General features: G+C 50.8%; 1 protein-coding gene across 1 annotated transcript; it reads left to right on the top strand.

Moving 5' to 3' along the window:
• The first annotated feature begins 1,634 nt into the window (after positions 1 to 1,634).
• LOC119312132 (probable aldehyde oxidase 2) lies at positions 1,635 to 9,579 on the top strand. The gene is made up of 8 exons (XM_037587867.1): positions 1,635 to 1,835; positions 4,670 to 6,340; positions 6,597 to 6,859; positions 6,999 to 7,208; positions 7,297 to 7,515; positions 7,608 to 8,669; positions 8,759 to 8,857; positions 8,941 to 9,579. The coding sequence occupies exons 1-8, from the start codon at positions 1,679 to 1,681 to the stop codon at positions 9,361 to 9,363; spliced, it is 4,104 nt and encodes a 1,367-aa protein (XP_037443764.1). The 5' UTR covers positions 1,635 to 1,678; the 3' UTR covers positions 9,364 to 9,579.
• Positions 9,580 to 16,612: the final 7,033 nt, after the last annotated feature.

Raw genomic sequence — 16,612 nt, 5'->3', positions numbered from 1 at the left:
CTAATGTAAATCTCTTACTAACCTTCCATCAATTCTTCTCTCTCCTGATTTTAAGTGGAATGAGGCCCGCCTTCTCTCTAACCTCAATCATAACCTGCCAGCTGTCTAATTACGTAAGATTACCTTAAACCATTCGTAGGTGTAGCATTACCCGGGCAAGCTCTTGACACTGTGCAACGTCACTTCAGTTGAAGTTTCATCGGCGGTACCGTACGTGGTACAGACACACATCTGGTGTGTCACTGTATATGTATACACCAAACAAGAAGAGACGGCGACGGGTCCGGTTGGCCGCTTTTCTCCCCTCTCTCTCACGTTGGTACGTGTGGTCGATCGGCACTAGTTTTGTTTTCGCCGCGATGCGTCGACAGCTCAACACATCATCCCGGTCCAAGTTTTCAACGATGCATGCTACCGTGTACGGTGTACCCAACCCATGGTGTACTCGGGAACAGCCCATCGTCATCTGTCAGTCCGTCCACGGAGCGGACGGGGGATCCCTCTCTCAATCGAGAGAGAATATTCGCGTCACGTGTTTGACTACGCCGGACGAGATAGATCATGTGGCAGCGCCGCCCAAATCGGATCGCACCACGCGAATGGTCTGCACGGTGCTACGTGCTCGCTTGCCACGAACCCAAACGCAGCGGCCTCGGCTCTCGTGCGTGCTCCCTGCCCCCTCGTAAGATTAGCCGGCGACACGTTGGTACGCAGGTTTACCTCACCGCTGATGCAGCTAATGCCTAGGGATGGCCAGAGGAAAGGAGACCCATAAGCCATAGTAGAGCATAAACAAACAAGAGCAAAATGAAGCAAATCTTGCCTGCCACTCACGCCTTTGCATACTAAATATTATTATCACCTTTCCCGTCCTTTTGATCGCTTGCGTAGAGACTTAGAGAGTGGAGTAGGAGCACTGGTACCATACAGCGTGCATCCGCCTCGATCGCTCCGTTCCAACGGATTCTTCGGGCGCACATGATCCATCCATCACCGATCTTGATCTACCGCGCCCATTTCCCCTTGACCTCCACGTGAACCGGAGTACGTGCGCGCTGAGCGCAGGCTCACGCCATTTTCCGTCGCTTTCCCCGGTCCAACGTCACTGCATAGCTAGCGACCAGCAAATAAGGGCTAGTTTGGTTGGATGCCTGGGTAAAACTAGAGCCTGGTGTGCGCCTGAAAACTCCAAAGAAACTGCCTGGTCAGGCTAGCCTGCATGCGACTTGTTTGGTACGTGTCCACAGCCTGACCTGCTATTATCAGCCAATAAACAACTAGTAGCCTGTGGCCCCACTGAACTGCATGCAAGGGAAGGTGAGATTAGCATCCAGGCACAACCCAGGCTACCGATTCCCAGCGCCTGGGCCAGGCTAACACACGCGCCTGGTGACTCAACCAGGCTAATGGCCATGCAAGACGCTCCAGGCCAGGCTAGTAGTTGAATTCCCAGGATAGCAACCAAACATACTCCAGGCTAGTCTCAGGCACGCTTCAGGCCAGGTAAATTTTAGCCAGGTCTCCAACCAAACTAGCCCCAAGGCCCAAGTCCCTCGCGCGGGCGCTACCGCTCTAGCGGAGCCCTGTATAAAGGATAGAGCTATAGCCGCCGGCCTCGGCGCACTTGTTGAGTGGTGCACCTGGATCGAGTAGGGAGCTGTTGGTCGTGGAGAGAGAGATGGGCTCGTTGGGGAAGGATGCGGCGGGGGAGCGGGTGGTGCTGGCGGTGAACGGCGTGCGGCGCGAGGCGGCCGGCGTCGACCCGTCGACGACGCTGCTGGAGTTCCTCCGCACGCGCACGCCCGTCCGGGGGCCCAAGCTCGGCTGCGGCGAAGGTGAGCACCCCCAACACCAACCGGCTCTCCATTCCATTATTAGCTAGCTTCATTTTATCCTTGCGGTTTCGATCGGTGAGAATCTTATCAGATGAATGGTCCAAAGCTCCGAACCGACGAGTCGTTGGGAGAGTTCATCTGCCATCGTTTTCAGTTTACCGACCGGACTCCTGCTCCTGGATCGCCTGGTCGCCGATCTCTCTCCACCCACGCGCGCAGGCGTAGGGAATCAAACCACGAAACACGCAGAAAGGGAGAAGCAAAATATGTGCACGTAGCCACCACGGCACATACAGTACCCATTCTTGGGCCAGCAACCACATCGGTGCTGCTTCTTCTCTCATTTTGTGCTACCTAATATAATACCTACCCATTCATCACGAACCACAGAAATGTCGAGCGCTTCCTCTTTCTGCAAATCCCATCGCTTTCTCCTCCTCGTCGCGCACCGATTCTAGCTAGGACCCATCATGTCCGTGTGGAATATATTCTGTTTGTTCTCTTCTTTTGGTGCTAGCTCATTCATCAAAAAAAATTCTCTCACACAGCCAAACAAGTTCTTTCACACAAACGAAAATTAAGAAGGCGAAATACAAAGAAACAGAGTATGTATAACGCCTAAAGCGAAGGTGGGCCAATCCTAAGATCATTGCTGTGCGACCTACCTACGGTAGCTACCAGCGCTAGCGCACATTCATCAGGAACTACAAAAAATGTCGAGGGCTTTCTTTTTCTGCAAATCGTATTGCTTTCTCCTGCTCCTCCTCCTCGGCGCGTACCGATCTAGCTAGGACCCGTAATGTCCGTGTGGAATATATTCTGTTGCTCTCTTCTCTTGGTGCTGGCTAGGCAGCTATCGCTATCGTTCATTCATCGACGCACCACGAGTCCACGAGTATGTATGTCGGGCCACTTGTTCCCTGCACTTTCCAACTGCTCTCGACACTTTGACAGCACAGACAGCAATCAAAGAGAGTACCTAGCCAAAAACGCCTAGTGTATGTATGCTCGAAATTGACACTTCCTTTCAAGTGCGCCCGGCTACCGATGGTTCGGAGATTTAGTACTCCCTTCGATCTACTAAAGCTACGACAATTAATTTGGATCGGAGCCAGTAGTATCTTTCGCTTTATGTTTGAGATAACATGTAGTAGTAGTATTGAGAAGGCAATTGGGTGCAGAATTAGTACTACTTCACAGTTCAATCAGGCATGATGGAGTGAAAAGGCCGGATACGCTAGCTGCCGTCCTACTTTTCTCCTAGTGGAGCAGGCATGCAGCATGAGCATGCACCCATCCCAAATTATTGGACCTAGTATATTCTCCGTTTTGCAATTGTTAATCTTTCTTTTGTTAGCTGGTCAGGTCCCATACGCTGCGGCCTGCAGCTAACCATCTTAGAAAAACCAGGCGCGTGTTTCAGTTTGCTATACATATATAGCGGCAGTGTAGTCAGTAGCATGCTTTGGCCCATATCATTGTCCCAGATGCTTTCTGTCCTTACATTGATAACGACTTTACAGGAACAACACACTAAACAGACCATAGGATCCACACACACACACACACACACACACACACACACACACACACACACACACACACAAAATAGAGAAACTTTAAAATTGCCGTAGGCTCCACAATTGACTCATCTTGTAGCGAAAACTCAGAGGACTTCATGAAAATCTGTACTCTCTCTGACTGTCGTTTGTTCACCAAATCAAAATAAAACAAAATATGGTTTTATTTGACCCTAGCTAGGTAAACACACTTACACACTTCTCTAACTGAATTTGCAATTCTGCACCTGCAATGCCATTATGTACCGCATGAGAAATGTACCGTATAAGAATACCACATAGAGTGAATTAGTAGAAATTAAACATGCCATGAGTATGGAATTAAGAATTAGTCTTGTTCACCTTAAACAGCGAGCCATCGATGGAAGTATCGTCGACGACTTAGATCAAAAGTATTACACCAACTCGTCATTATTTTGGTATAAAATAGTAATGGTATGGGTGCAAAGTACATTGAGCTAACATGCATAAATAAACAAAAACAATGTAATCGTCGATGTTTTTATATTAAAAGCATGTGTTCCCTTTTAAGAAAGCAAAGGACATGGCATATTATTTTAAAAAAGTATCACATAAAAAACAATTTCTTGAAGTACTGAAAGAACAACTTTAAGTATGCATAATGAACTAAGAAAGTACTTAATTATGAGACAATAATTAACATAATTAAGGGAGGTGACAATTGTTCACAGCCGTCGGATAAATACTTAAAGAAATTGGGTTAAAAGGTTTGGACGACTCAAATGAAAAATATCCCAAGTGATTCATGCTTTTAAAATCGGTACAATACATACACAAATGTACAGTATGCCAATTGCTAAATATGTGCATCTTTTGGTCCTGGCCTTGGCCTTCTTTTGTTGTGGGTGGTAGCTCCATCACTTGCCTCCGTGAACATTAAACCGTAAAAGAATATCTTAAAGTTCCATAAGATCTAATTCGTTTTACAACATATATAAGATGTCAACACATATGTTCATGCCTTCTATCTTTGTGCAAACGTTTCATAGAGACATGATAGGTCACAATACTTTTGTCCTTCCCAGGAAACTTCAGACATCTAAATGACTAGCATATAGGACATGCCTTTTTATTTTACACTCAGCAAATTATTCGTTCTATTCAGGAGCAAATTATTCCATTCAGCAAATATTTTTCTTTTATGTTTTTGAAGGAATGTTCTTTCTCATTTTATATGATTCGTCTCGCCTGGTGTGTTTCTAATTAACGACGACGTCACGTTGCTGCGCGCAGGTGGGTGCGGCGCATGCGTGGTGCTCATCTCCAAGTACGACCCGGCCACCGACGAGGTGACCGAGTTCTCCGCGAGCTCCTGTCTGACGCTCGTAGGCAGCCTCAACCACTGCTCGGTCACCACCAGCGAGGGCATCGGCAACACCCGCGATGGCTACCACCCCGTCCAGCAGCGCCTCGCCGGCTTCCATGCCTCCCAGTGCGGCTTCTGCACCCCCGGCATGTGCATGTCCATCTTCTCCGCCCTCGTCAAGGCCGACAAGCCCGGCGCCGCCGGCGAGCCCGCCCCACCGCCGGGGTTCTCCAAGCTCACGTCGTGCGAGGCGGAGCACGCAGTCTCCGGCAACCTCTGCCGATGCACGGGCTACAGGCCCATCGTTGACGCCTGCAAGAGCTTCGCCGCCGACGTCGACCTCGAAGACCTCGGGCTCAACTCCTTCTGGAAGAAGGGCACCGACCGCGCCGACGTCGGCAAGCTGCCGGAATACACCAGCGGCGCCGTCTGCACCTTCCCGGAGTTCCTCAAGTCTGAGATCAAGGCCTCCGTTGATCAGCAGACGAACAATGTGCCGGCGGCGATAGCCAGCGAAGATGGCTGGTACCATCCCAGGAGCATCCAGGAGCTCCATAGCCTCTTCGACTCCAACTGGTTCGACGGAAATTCAGTCAAGATCGTGGCGTCAAACACCGGCGCCGGAGTGTACAAGGATCAAGACCTCTATGAAAAGTACATCGACATCAAAGGGATCCCGGAGCTCTCCGTCATCGACAGGAGCAGCAAGGGGGTGGAGATCGGGGCAGCCGTGTCCATCTCCAAAGCCATCGAGGTCTTCTCCGATGGCACTCCGGTCTTCAGAAAGATCGCCGGTCACCTCAGCAAGGTGGCCTCGCCGTTCGTCCGGAACACGGCGACCATCGGCGGGAATGTGATCATGGCGCAGCGGCTGCAGTTCCCATCCGACATCGCCACCGTTCTTCTCTCTGCCGGCTCCACGGTCACCATCCAAACGGCTTCCAAAATGCTGTGCCTGACGTTGGAGGAATTTCTGGAGCAGCCTCCCTGTGATGCCAAGACCATACTGCTCAGCATATTTGTCCCTGACTGGGGTTCAGACAATGTCATCTTCGAGACATCTCGTGCAGCCCCCAGACCATTCGGCAATGCTGTGTCCTATGTGAATTCTGCATTCCTGGCAAGGACTTCAGGGGATGCAGCAACAGGGGAGCTCATCGTCGACGAAATCTGCCTCGCGTTCGGCGCCTACGGTGTCGATCACGCGGCACGGGCTCGGAAGGTGGAGGAATTCTTGAAGGGGAAATCAATGAGTGCATCTGTGATACTTGAAGCGGTTCGGTTGCTGAAAGATGTTATCTCGCCGTCAGAAGGCACCACACACCCTGAGTACAGAGTCAGCCTGGCTGTCAGTTTCTTGTTCAGTTTCCTGTCTTCACTTGCTACCGACCTGGATGAACCGGCGAAGGCTATTACTCCCAATGGTTTATCTACTAATGGAACCATGAATGGAAATGGCGCATCCTCGCTAGAAAAGCAAAGTAAGGTTGCCAGCAATGATTTGCCGATCCGCTCAAGGCAGGAACTGGTTTTCACCGAAGAATATAAACCTGTCGGCAAGCCATCCACAAAAGCGGGGGCCGAGCTACAAGCTTCTGGTATACTCCTATACTCTGATTCCAGTTTGCTTCTTAAGGTGTCTTTTTTTTTTAGGAATTCTTACATGGTTTGTGGTTACCAGTCTAAAACATCTTTTGATAGTCTTCCTTAAAGACCCAAACCATTTGGTAGTTCTTTTTGTTCATTGTACATTAGTTCAAACAATGCTCAACCATCTGCTATCTTTCCTCTGCTATTGTACACTAGTTTCTATTCTAAAGCATGCACTTGACAATATTTTTGGTTCTTGTTCAGGGGAGGCTGTGTATGTTGATGACATCCCTGCTCCCAAGGATTGCCTCTACGGAGCATTTATCTACAGCAGACACCCTCATGCCCATATCAAAGGCGTCAACTTCAAATCATCTCTGGCTTCAAAAAAGGTCATCACCGTTATCTCCGCAAAGGACATTCCTGCCGGTGGAAGGAATATTGGATCCAGCTTCCCGGGGCTAGGAGATGAACCGCTATTCGGTGATCCGGTTTCTGAATTTGCCGGTCAAAATATTGGCGTTGTGGTACGTACCTATTTCTGAACCACTTGAACTCAGTTTCAGAAAAGAAAAATGCACAACCAGTACTACTGTAATGTTTTACCCAAAATTTTGAGGGATAGAACTGACCATATTATTATCGTGTTGGTTTGCCATCAATCAGATTGCTGAAACACAGAAGTATGCCTATATGGCGGCGAAGCAAGCCGTTATCGAGTATAGCACCGAGAACCTTGAGCCGCCCATTCTGACAATAGAGGATGCCATCCAACATGACAGCTACTTCCATCCTCCCCCGTTTTTGGCTCCTAAGCCAGTTGGGGATTTCGAGCAAGGGATGTCTGAAGCTGATCACAAGATCTTATCAGGAGAGGTACATAGTTCAGTTTAGTAGGATGTCTGTCTATATTCATAGTTTCAGACAAGGATCATTACATAACATCATTATCAATTTTCAACAGGTGAAACTTGAATCACAGTACTACTTCTACATGGAGACTCAGACCGCATTGGCCGTCCCCGACGAAGATAACTGCATCACCGTCTATGCCTCGACTCAGATACCTGAGGTCACGCAGAATGTCGTCGCGGACTGCCTCGGCATTCCGTACCACAATGTTCGCATCATCACAAGAAGAGTTGGCGGCGGCTTCGGTGGGAAGGCAATGAAAGGATGCCATGTAAGTGGAAGCCCCAACCATTCAAGCAGAGGTTTACAGCAACAAAAAGGTGTACAATCTTCTGATCATGTTGCAATTGTTTGTGTTTTCAGGTGGCATGTGCGTGTGCAGTTGCAGCGTTCAAGCTGCGGCGCCCTGTCCGGATGTACCTCGACCGCAAGACGGACATGATCATGGCGGGAGGGCGGCACCCGATGAAGGTGAAGTACTCCGTCGGGTTCAAGTCGGACGGCACACTCACGGCGCTGCACCTCGGCCTCGGGATCAACGCCGGGATATCGCCGGATGTGAGCCCGGCGCTCCCGTCAGCCATCGTCGGTGCTCTGAAGAAGTACAACTGGGGCGCCCTGGCCTTGGACGTCAAGGTGTGCAAGACGAACGTCTCGTCCAAGTCAGCCATGCGCGGCCCCGGCGACGTGCAGGGCTGCTTCATCGCGGAGGCCATCATCGAGCACGTCGCGTCGGCGCTCGCGGCCGACACCAACACCGTCCGGAGGAAGAACCTCCACGGCTTCGAGAGCCTCACGAAGTTCTACGGCGACGCCGCCGGCGAGGCCTCGACGTACAGCCTCGTTGAAATCTTCGACAAGCTGGCCTCGTCGCCGGAGTATCGGACCAGGGCGGCCGCGGTGGAGCGGTTCAACGGAGGGAGCAGGTGGAAGAAGCGGGGCATCTCGTGCGTGCCCATCACGTACGAGGTGAGGCTCCGTCCGACGCCCGGGAAGGTGTCCATCCTGAACGATGGGTCCATCGCCGTCGAGGTCGGCGGCGTGGAGATCGGGCAGGGGTTATATACCAAGGTGAAGCAGATGACGGCGTACGGGCTGGCTGAACTCTGCTCCGACGCCGACGAGCTCCTCGACAAGGTGCGTGTTATCCAGGCCGACACGTTGAGCATGATCCAAGGCGGCTTCACCGGCGGGAGCACCACCTCCGAGACCAGCTGCGAGGCGGTCCGGCTGTCGTGCGCCACGCTTGTGGAGCGGCTCAAGCCCATCAAGGAGAGCCTCGAGTCCAAGTCCGACAAGCCTGCGCCATGGAAGGCCTTGATTACCCAGGCGACCATGGCGAGCGTGAACCTGTCGGCGCAGGCGTACTGGACGCCTGACCCAGCCTTCGTGAAGTACATCAACTACGGGGCCGCCGTCAGCGAGGTACCATGATCGATGATCCAAACTCCAAAGATTCAAATCGCAACAACAAGGGATCCCAATTTCTGATTGGGAAATTGCCCGAATTGCAGGTGGAAATCGACGTGCTGACCGGAGCGACGACGATCCTGAGGAGCGACCTGGTGTACGACTGCGGGCAGAGCCTGAACCCGGCGGTGGACCTCGGCCAGGTGAGCTCGCCACCGGTCGGCACAGCCACTTGCTGTTGATGAAGATTGTTGTAAGCTGAATTGTTTCTTGGTTGATGGATCAGGTGGAGGGCGCATTCGTGCAAGGGGTTGGGTTCTTCACGAACGAGGAGTACACGACGAACGCCGACGGGCTGGTGGTGAACGACGGCACGTGGACGTACAAGATCCCCACGGTGGACACCATCCCGAAACAGCTAAACGTGGAGCTCCTTACCAGCGCGCGCGACAAGAAGCGCGTGCTCTCCTCCAAGGCGTCCGGCGAGCCGCCGCTGCTGATGGCGGCGTCGGTGCACTGCGCGATGCGGGAGGCTATCAGGGCGGCCAGGAAGGACTTCTCGGCCAGCTCGCCGCTGACGTTCCAGATGGACGTGCCGGCCACCATGGCCGACGTCAAGGAGCTCTGTGGCCTCGACGTCGTCGAGAGGCACCTCCAGAGCCTCTCCTCTGCGGCGGCCGCCGGTCCCAACGCCGGAGTCAAGGCGTGATGATACTATGTGTAAGTTATGTAGAAACGTGACACGTGTACTGTAATGACACGACCGAAGGTTTGGGACGCTGCTTGTCTGCGGTGTGTATAGAAAAAGGAGATCATACAGCTATGGACGTGCATCAATCTTAAGCGTTGGATTTCATCTAACGGCAAACATGCACGTGCTTGGATTCTGCTTGAAAAAAGAACTTCAGTTTCGCTGTTACAAATCTGAGCAGTGGTGTACCTATCCCTGAGGTAGATCAAAGTTACTCCCCTCGCTCAGTGTTGGAGATTGATCACAAACCGGGAGTCCATTTGTGCTCGCATTTTGAAGGCAAAATATCTTCATTCACATGGCAGAGTTTGGTGGCTGGTTTGACTACGTTTAAAAGAGGGCACATTTGGTGAATTGGTTCGGGGAAAATGTAAGTATATGGAATGATCCATGGATATTCCAAGGGTGGTAGAGATTATTGATCCAGTCACCGCTCATTGGGATGAACAATTGATACGAGTCATTTTTTTACCATGTCATGCAAATAGGATTCTGCAAATACCACTAAATTTCCAAGCATTTGATGATTTCATTGTGTGACATCTTACAAAGCATGGAAAATTCTCGGTGAGGAGTGCTTGTCATCAACAATGGTCACACCAGTTTAGGGGTCAATCCCTTGCAAATTCAGCGTCCACCAGTAAGCAGGGATCTGGAAGAAGCTCTGGGAGTTACAGGTGCCACGGAATGTACAAATCTTTTGTTGGCGTCCCTTGCGAGGAATTATCCGGCTAAACTCCATACTCGCTAATAGGCACATCCCTATTGACGAGCCGTGTCCGGTGTGCCATAGGGGCCTTGGAGACATGCGGCATATGTTTTTCCAGTATGACTTGGCGAGGAGCCCGTGAGCCGGACTAGGGTTGGCTAATCGCATTGAACATGCAATACAAGTGGACCGATCATGGTCAACCACCTTAGAATTTCTCCTGTTGGAACCGGACCAACCAATGACGATCATGCCAAGTATAAATGACAAGGAGGTAATCGCGGCAGGCTGTTGGTATCTCTGGTGGCTTCACCGACGAGACACCCATCATGATTCATTCCCTCCTTACTTCAGGTGGCATCCCTCATTCCTGCCAATAGTGGGAAACTATATGAAATCTTTATCAAAGTAGCCGGAACCGGTGGAGCACAAGTGGAAGAGACCAGAGGCAAGATTTATAAAGCTAAATGTGGATGCTCCATTCCATGCAGATGAAGGATCAGGTGCTACTGTTGGTACCTTATGAGATGAAAAAGGAAGCTTTATTGCAGGGTTTTGTAGATTCGTTCCCTTGGCGTCTGACTTGCCATGATTGAAGCAATGGCAACGCGAGATGATTGAAATTTCACGAACTCCTTGGGTTTCAACAGGGTAGAAGTAGAGTCGGACTCCCGTCATCAACTGTTGCCGAGGACAAGACCAGTGGCGGGATGCAGCGGCAATTGTCTTCACTGAGTGCATAGATATCACTACTTCTATAGGAAAGGTCATCTTTACTCATTGTTTTTGTTAAGAAAATTCGGTTGCTCATGAGCTAGGAAAGTTTAGTTTTTGTAATAAATGTGAGGACAGTTGGAATAACAAACCTCATGAGTTCTTAGTTAGCCAATTGGTGAACGGTGTAACTATTACTTGAGGTTATTAAAGCTAGTCATGATGGACTTTCCCCCCAAAAAAGTTACTCCCCTTGTGAAAAAAGTATGGTTCTTGTCGTGGTACTAAGTCTGATAGTAAGTATAGGGGGTACGTATGGAGAGGCAAGGTCCTAGCTACGGCAAGGTTGTACGCAAGTGTTTACGAGTTCAGGCCCCTCTCGGAGGAGGTAAAAGCCCTACGTCTCTGAGCCTGGAGGCGGTCGACAGCCTTAAGTGCCTTTAATGACCTTAAGTGCCTTTAATGACCTTAAAGACTACGGAGTTAATACTCGCTCGTTGCTGTTCTGACTGACTTCTGGTCTTCTGTAGGTCGAGTGGTTTCTTGTATGGTCGAGTGGTTGACTGGTCGCGTGATTTTGGGAAGGAGGGGTACCCGAGTGGTCCATTGGTCGAGTGGATTGCACTCGACATCCTTATTGGGTACTCCCTATTGTCTCTTGAGCTTCTTTGCTTCTAGTGTAGTGACTTTGGGTAGGGCGTATAGGTCAGGCCTATGATCCTACCCTAGGTCTGTATCCTCATCATTAGCCCCCGAATGGATTAAGGTCCGAGTGGAAAGAAGATTGGAGTTGATCTTGCTTTGACCCTTGCGCTTCACAAGTATTTACGCAGGACAGAAGGTTCATGTTCGAACTTCAGCTTCGCTTCAGTCGCCTTGATCGATTCAGAAAGTCATCGAATGAATTTATAACGTCACCTATCGAGTGTTGTTTTTGGGCGCAGAATCTTTGGCGCGATTGGTTATGGCGTACCTCGGATCTCACATGATTCGAAATTGCGGGGAAACGCGCGGGACGGAGCGTGCCATGGTAAGCGGGATGGATAGACATGAGTTCCTCGATCTCCGCGCCACCTTTTTCGCCACGTACCCAGCGCCCGACTATTGTGGGATTTGACAGGATCACCTGGGCCCACGCGTCAGCCACTCGGAAGTGGGCCTTTATAAGGCGACGGAGCCGTGGCGCCTGCACTGTGCTCGTCTGTTTTCTCTTCTCCTCCCCTGCTTCTCCACCGCATCCGGCTCCTCCACTCTCGACGCCGCCGCCCCACCACCATGGTGAAGGACAAGACGACGGTGCTGGAAGGCGCAAAGAAGGCGACGGGGGCGGCGAAAGGCAAGAAGCAGAATCGTGGGTCGTCATCACGCTCGGCGTTGCCACCAGGTTGGATCCAGGGCGATTGGATCCAATCTTCTCTCCGGCAAGATGACTTGGACGAGCTGGTGGAGTCTGGGATGATCGCCAAGGGTGCTGCATGGTTGCCTGAGGGGGAGACGGAGCCGCAGCCACGACCGGGTGAGTGTGTCCTTCTCGCCACCCATGTCGACCGGGGTTTCTCACTTCCTCCGCACCCCTTTTTTCGGGGTTTCCTGAACTTCTTCGATGCCCAACTCCATCACTTTTCTCCCAACACCATCACATATCTTGCTACATTCGTGTCCATGTGCGAGAATTTTCTGGGGTGTCGACCACACTAGGGTCTTTTCAAGCACATCTTCACCATCCGCTCTCAGTCGGTGAAGAAAGCGAACACGAGTGACGAGAAAACACATGTTATTCAGATGTGTGGGGATTTGGGTATCCAGAAGAGGCAGAGGAGCTCTTTCCCTTCCATGACCCTTCCTGAGTCGGTTAGGGGCTGGCAGTCGACCTAGTTCTACTGCCAGGACCACGCAACTCCAGGCCAGTCGACTGGTCTTCCTCATTTCACCTTTGACCGTGTTCAGACTCCTCCCTCGCTAAAAGTGATCGTTGCTGAGAGCGTGGAAACAAACATGCTAGTTGAGAGGGTGGTCCAACTGATCAACCAAGGCGTCACTAGCATGGATCTGCTGGAGGTTTTCCTCACTCAACGCATCCAGCCTCTCCAGGCCCGTGACCACCCTATGTGATGTATTCTGGAGTCGACGACACCGCTCGGGTTCATCCGGAGGAAGAACCGGCTAAGACAGTGGCCATGTGGTTGAAGAGTATCACAGGCAACAAGGATAACCACAGAGGTTCCCGAAGAGTCGACCCCTTCAGTGACAGCAATCAGCCAGACAAGGTGTGACTTTCATTACCGACTATTTTTGGGTACATATTCCGACTGCCATTGAATCCAACTAACATTTACTCGAATTCTTGTCTTGTAGGTTTATACTGAGATGTATTCGATGCCCAATGGTGAGCAAGTTCTGGAGCAAGGCCAGGAGGGAGAGAACAGCGCGGAGGAGAGCAGTGAATGGGAATCTTTGGATGATGAAGACAAAGAGGAGAGCGACGAGTCAGACGATGAGGAGCCGGTCGACTCGCCGCCTTGTTCAGAACGTCGATCCAAGCTACTCCATGATCCAGCGGGTGGGCGCAGTAAGAACGTGGCCCCAAGCACTCACGCACAGAAGCGCACTCGAATGTCGACTCCTGAGCCTACAGAAAAAGTCGCCAAGCAGCCCAAGGTTGATCCTTCAAAAGCTCGGAAGACTATGCCCAGGATTAAGATGGATGTTCCTGTTGCCTCTGGGTGAGTATCCTCTCTGTGTTCTCCTCTATCGACTGATTCTTCTGTTCTGAACAAACGGACCATGCACTTTTCCAGCCCAACCTCTGCCGCGACTGACATGGATGTTGACAAGGGCCCAGGAGATGAGGAAACCGATGACACGGCCACCTCCAGAGCTGGTAAGTCCATTCGACCAAAACTTAGTTCGTCGATTGATTTGTTGGTCAGTTGAATTTGTGATGTTTTCTTTTCGCTGCAGCTCCACGAGACATTGTCGTGCTTCCCGATGAAGAAGAAGAAGAAGAAGTGCTCCTGAAGGAGAGGAGGAGGAGAGGCAAGGGCTCGAGCGGGAGAACGCTTGAGGTTCAAGTCCCTCAGTCGACGCCGATGCTTGAGACGGTGGTCGAGCGATCCGGAGATCCGGTTCGGACCAACGTCACATTCGCCGACCCGCTGACGACTGATCGCCCATCAGGGTTGACTGCTCCGACTCCCGCTGCTCCAGTGCAATTCCATGCATCCGACCAAGTGGCTGCTTCGTCAGCCTTGGTGCCATCACTCTTTGCTACATACCAAACTCCAGACGACTCGCCAAGTGTCGTCAGGGAGGCTCTTCACTAGGTGAATCTTGTTATGGGGCAAGTGAAGGTGATGCTAGAGGCCAGTCATGTGGCCTATAATGCTAGCACCGCTCTGCAGACCAACATTAAGGTCAGTTAACTCCTGACTGAACTTTTGAATCATGAAAAATTGCCGCTGTTGCTTCGCTGCCCATATGTGCATCTACTATCATGGGTCTATGTTTCATATCCGATCACCCACTGGGGTATGCCTGCCTTAGAGTGTAATAGGTCTTCCACTCCACTCGACTCATGCTGAGCCGAGTGTTTGTCTGAACCGGTGAGGGCACGCAGAGTGCACCCACTGGATGTAGTCCCCGAGACCACGGTCGACTGCTGGCAGTCGGCTGGGGTCTGAGAATCTACTTTTTTTTGACTCATGCTGGGCAGACCATGCTGAGTGTTGATCCAAACCAGTGGGGGCACGCTAAGTGCAACCACTGGATGTAGTCCCCGAGACTATTGTTGAATGTTTGATTCGACAGCATTCTTAGAGTAACTTTCACTGTGATTGTCTTTTGTTTCTGTCGACTGATATATATATCTCTCGCTGACTGTAGAGGTCTTGTGATCTTGGGGCTCAACTTTCTGAGTTGAACAAGAAGAAAATCATCCTCAATCTTGATCTTGAACTGGCGAAGAAGAACCTCAAGACTGCTCAGGAAGAAACGGCCATCATGGGAGGTAACCAATCGTCACCTGTCCACCTTGTGGCTCGTGCTTCTCAGTGTTTTTTTTATTTTAGTCTCTTTGAACCGAGTGACTTCACACGAACAGATGTGCGTACTGAAAACCGTAAACTTCAAGCTCGTCTGAAGAGTGTTGTTTCTTTAGAGAAAATGAAGAAGGCTCTAGAGAAGAAGGATCTGGATCTTGCTGCTGCTCAGAAGGAGGCGCGAGAGAAGACAATGCTTGCAGAAAAGAAGCTGGCTTCGGTCGGCAAGTTGGAAGAGGAGAACTCGAAGCTGAAGACCGCCATCTCTGAGGCCAATCGGGAGGTCAGCAATTGAAGAAGGACAAGGAGAACTTAACCAATGAAGTCGGAAGCCTCAAAGCCCAGAAGGGCGAGCTGGAGTCCTCTGGTCCTGAAGCTCGAAGGTATTGTCATTTGACTGATTAATTGTTGTCGATTGGTACATTTTGTCATACTGTCGACTCACCATTTTTTCTGACTGCGCAGAACTTTGTCAGGACTTTGAAGCTGAGACTGGGCGGGTCGAGACGGGTCTCGACCCCATCAATTGTCCTGTCAAAGATGATGTCACGATGAACTTGCTACGGTTGGAATCACGCATGGATAGTGCTGTTGCTTATCTTGCCCGACTGAAGGCGGCGATGACTCGGGTTGAGGCTGAACTCTGGCCACAGGCGGAACTTTCACAAGATCTCGAGTCGCTGATGACTTGACTGAATTAGATCCCTGGCCGAGTGCAAGAATGGAAGAAATCGTCCACACACTATGGTGTTGATGTTGCCCTGTCATTGGTCCGAGTGCACTGTAAAGACGCCAGAGAAGAAAAGCTGGCGGCCCTCAAGGTTGTGAACACCAAGAAGCGCACTTTCCAGTCCTTCATGGACACTTTCCTTGAAGTTGCCACTCGCATTGCAGACAACATTGATCTGGACAGTTTCTGTGATCCAGCCAGCCCTTCTCCTGACGAGTGACTGAAAAACATTATGCCCCACAGTTATTTGCCTCGGAATGTCGAGTGATCGTGTAATCGTTAAACTCTTTCAGGCTTGATGCCTGAGTACTCTTGCCCGGTGCAGTTCTGAACTTTTGCAGGGTTTATCCGAACTTGGATTTCTTTGAATATCATGGCTTTTGCTTTGTTTTTTCAAACTGTTTCTGATTGTGCTTTGGTTCTGAGTGGATTTGATCTTCTCACCCTTTGCCGAATGAAAGTACATTGTACTTGTGATGGAGCTCAAACGCGATGTTAAGTCTACACCTCATCGTCCTTGCGGATAGGGACGGAGCATTGTATTTGTGGCATAGCTTAGAGGTGGTGCTCAGTCGACGCCTCGTCGTCCTTGCGGAAAGGGATGGAACATTGTACTTGTGGCATAGCTCAGAGGTAATGCTTAGTCGACGCCTTTGTGACTTAGGCGATTACAGTCTCGCAGCTAAGCCCCCGAGTGGGAGGATTGCTCTCCACTCGGAGTGTTTTTTAACATAGGCGATTACGGGGTCGCAGCTAAGTCCCCGAGTGAGAGGATTGCTCTCCACTCGGAGTGTTTTTTAACTTAGGCGATTACGGGGTCGTAGCTAAGCCCCCGAGTGGGAGGATTTCTCTCCACTCTGAGTGTTTTTTAACTTAGGCGATTACGGGGTCGCAGCTAAGTCCCCGAGTGAGAGGATTGCTCTCCACTCGGAGTGTTTTTTAACTTAGGAGATTACGGGGTCGCGGCTAAGCCCCCGAGTGGGAGGATTTCTCTCCACTCGGAGTGTTTTTTAACTT

The sequence above is a fragment of the Triticum dicoccoides genome, chromosome 5B (genome assembly GCF_002162155.2).
Source record: "Triticum dicoccoides isolate Atlit2015 ecotype Zavitan chromosome 5B, WEW_v2.0, whole genome shotgun sequence".
Lineage (NCBI taxonomy): Eukaryota > Viridiplantae > Streptophyta > Magnoliopsida > Poales > Poaceae > Triticum > Triticum dicoccoides.
Note: the sequence above shows the minus strand (reverse complement) of the source record. Positions and strands in the feature narration are given on the sequence as shown.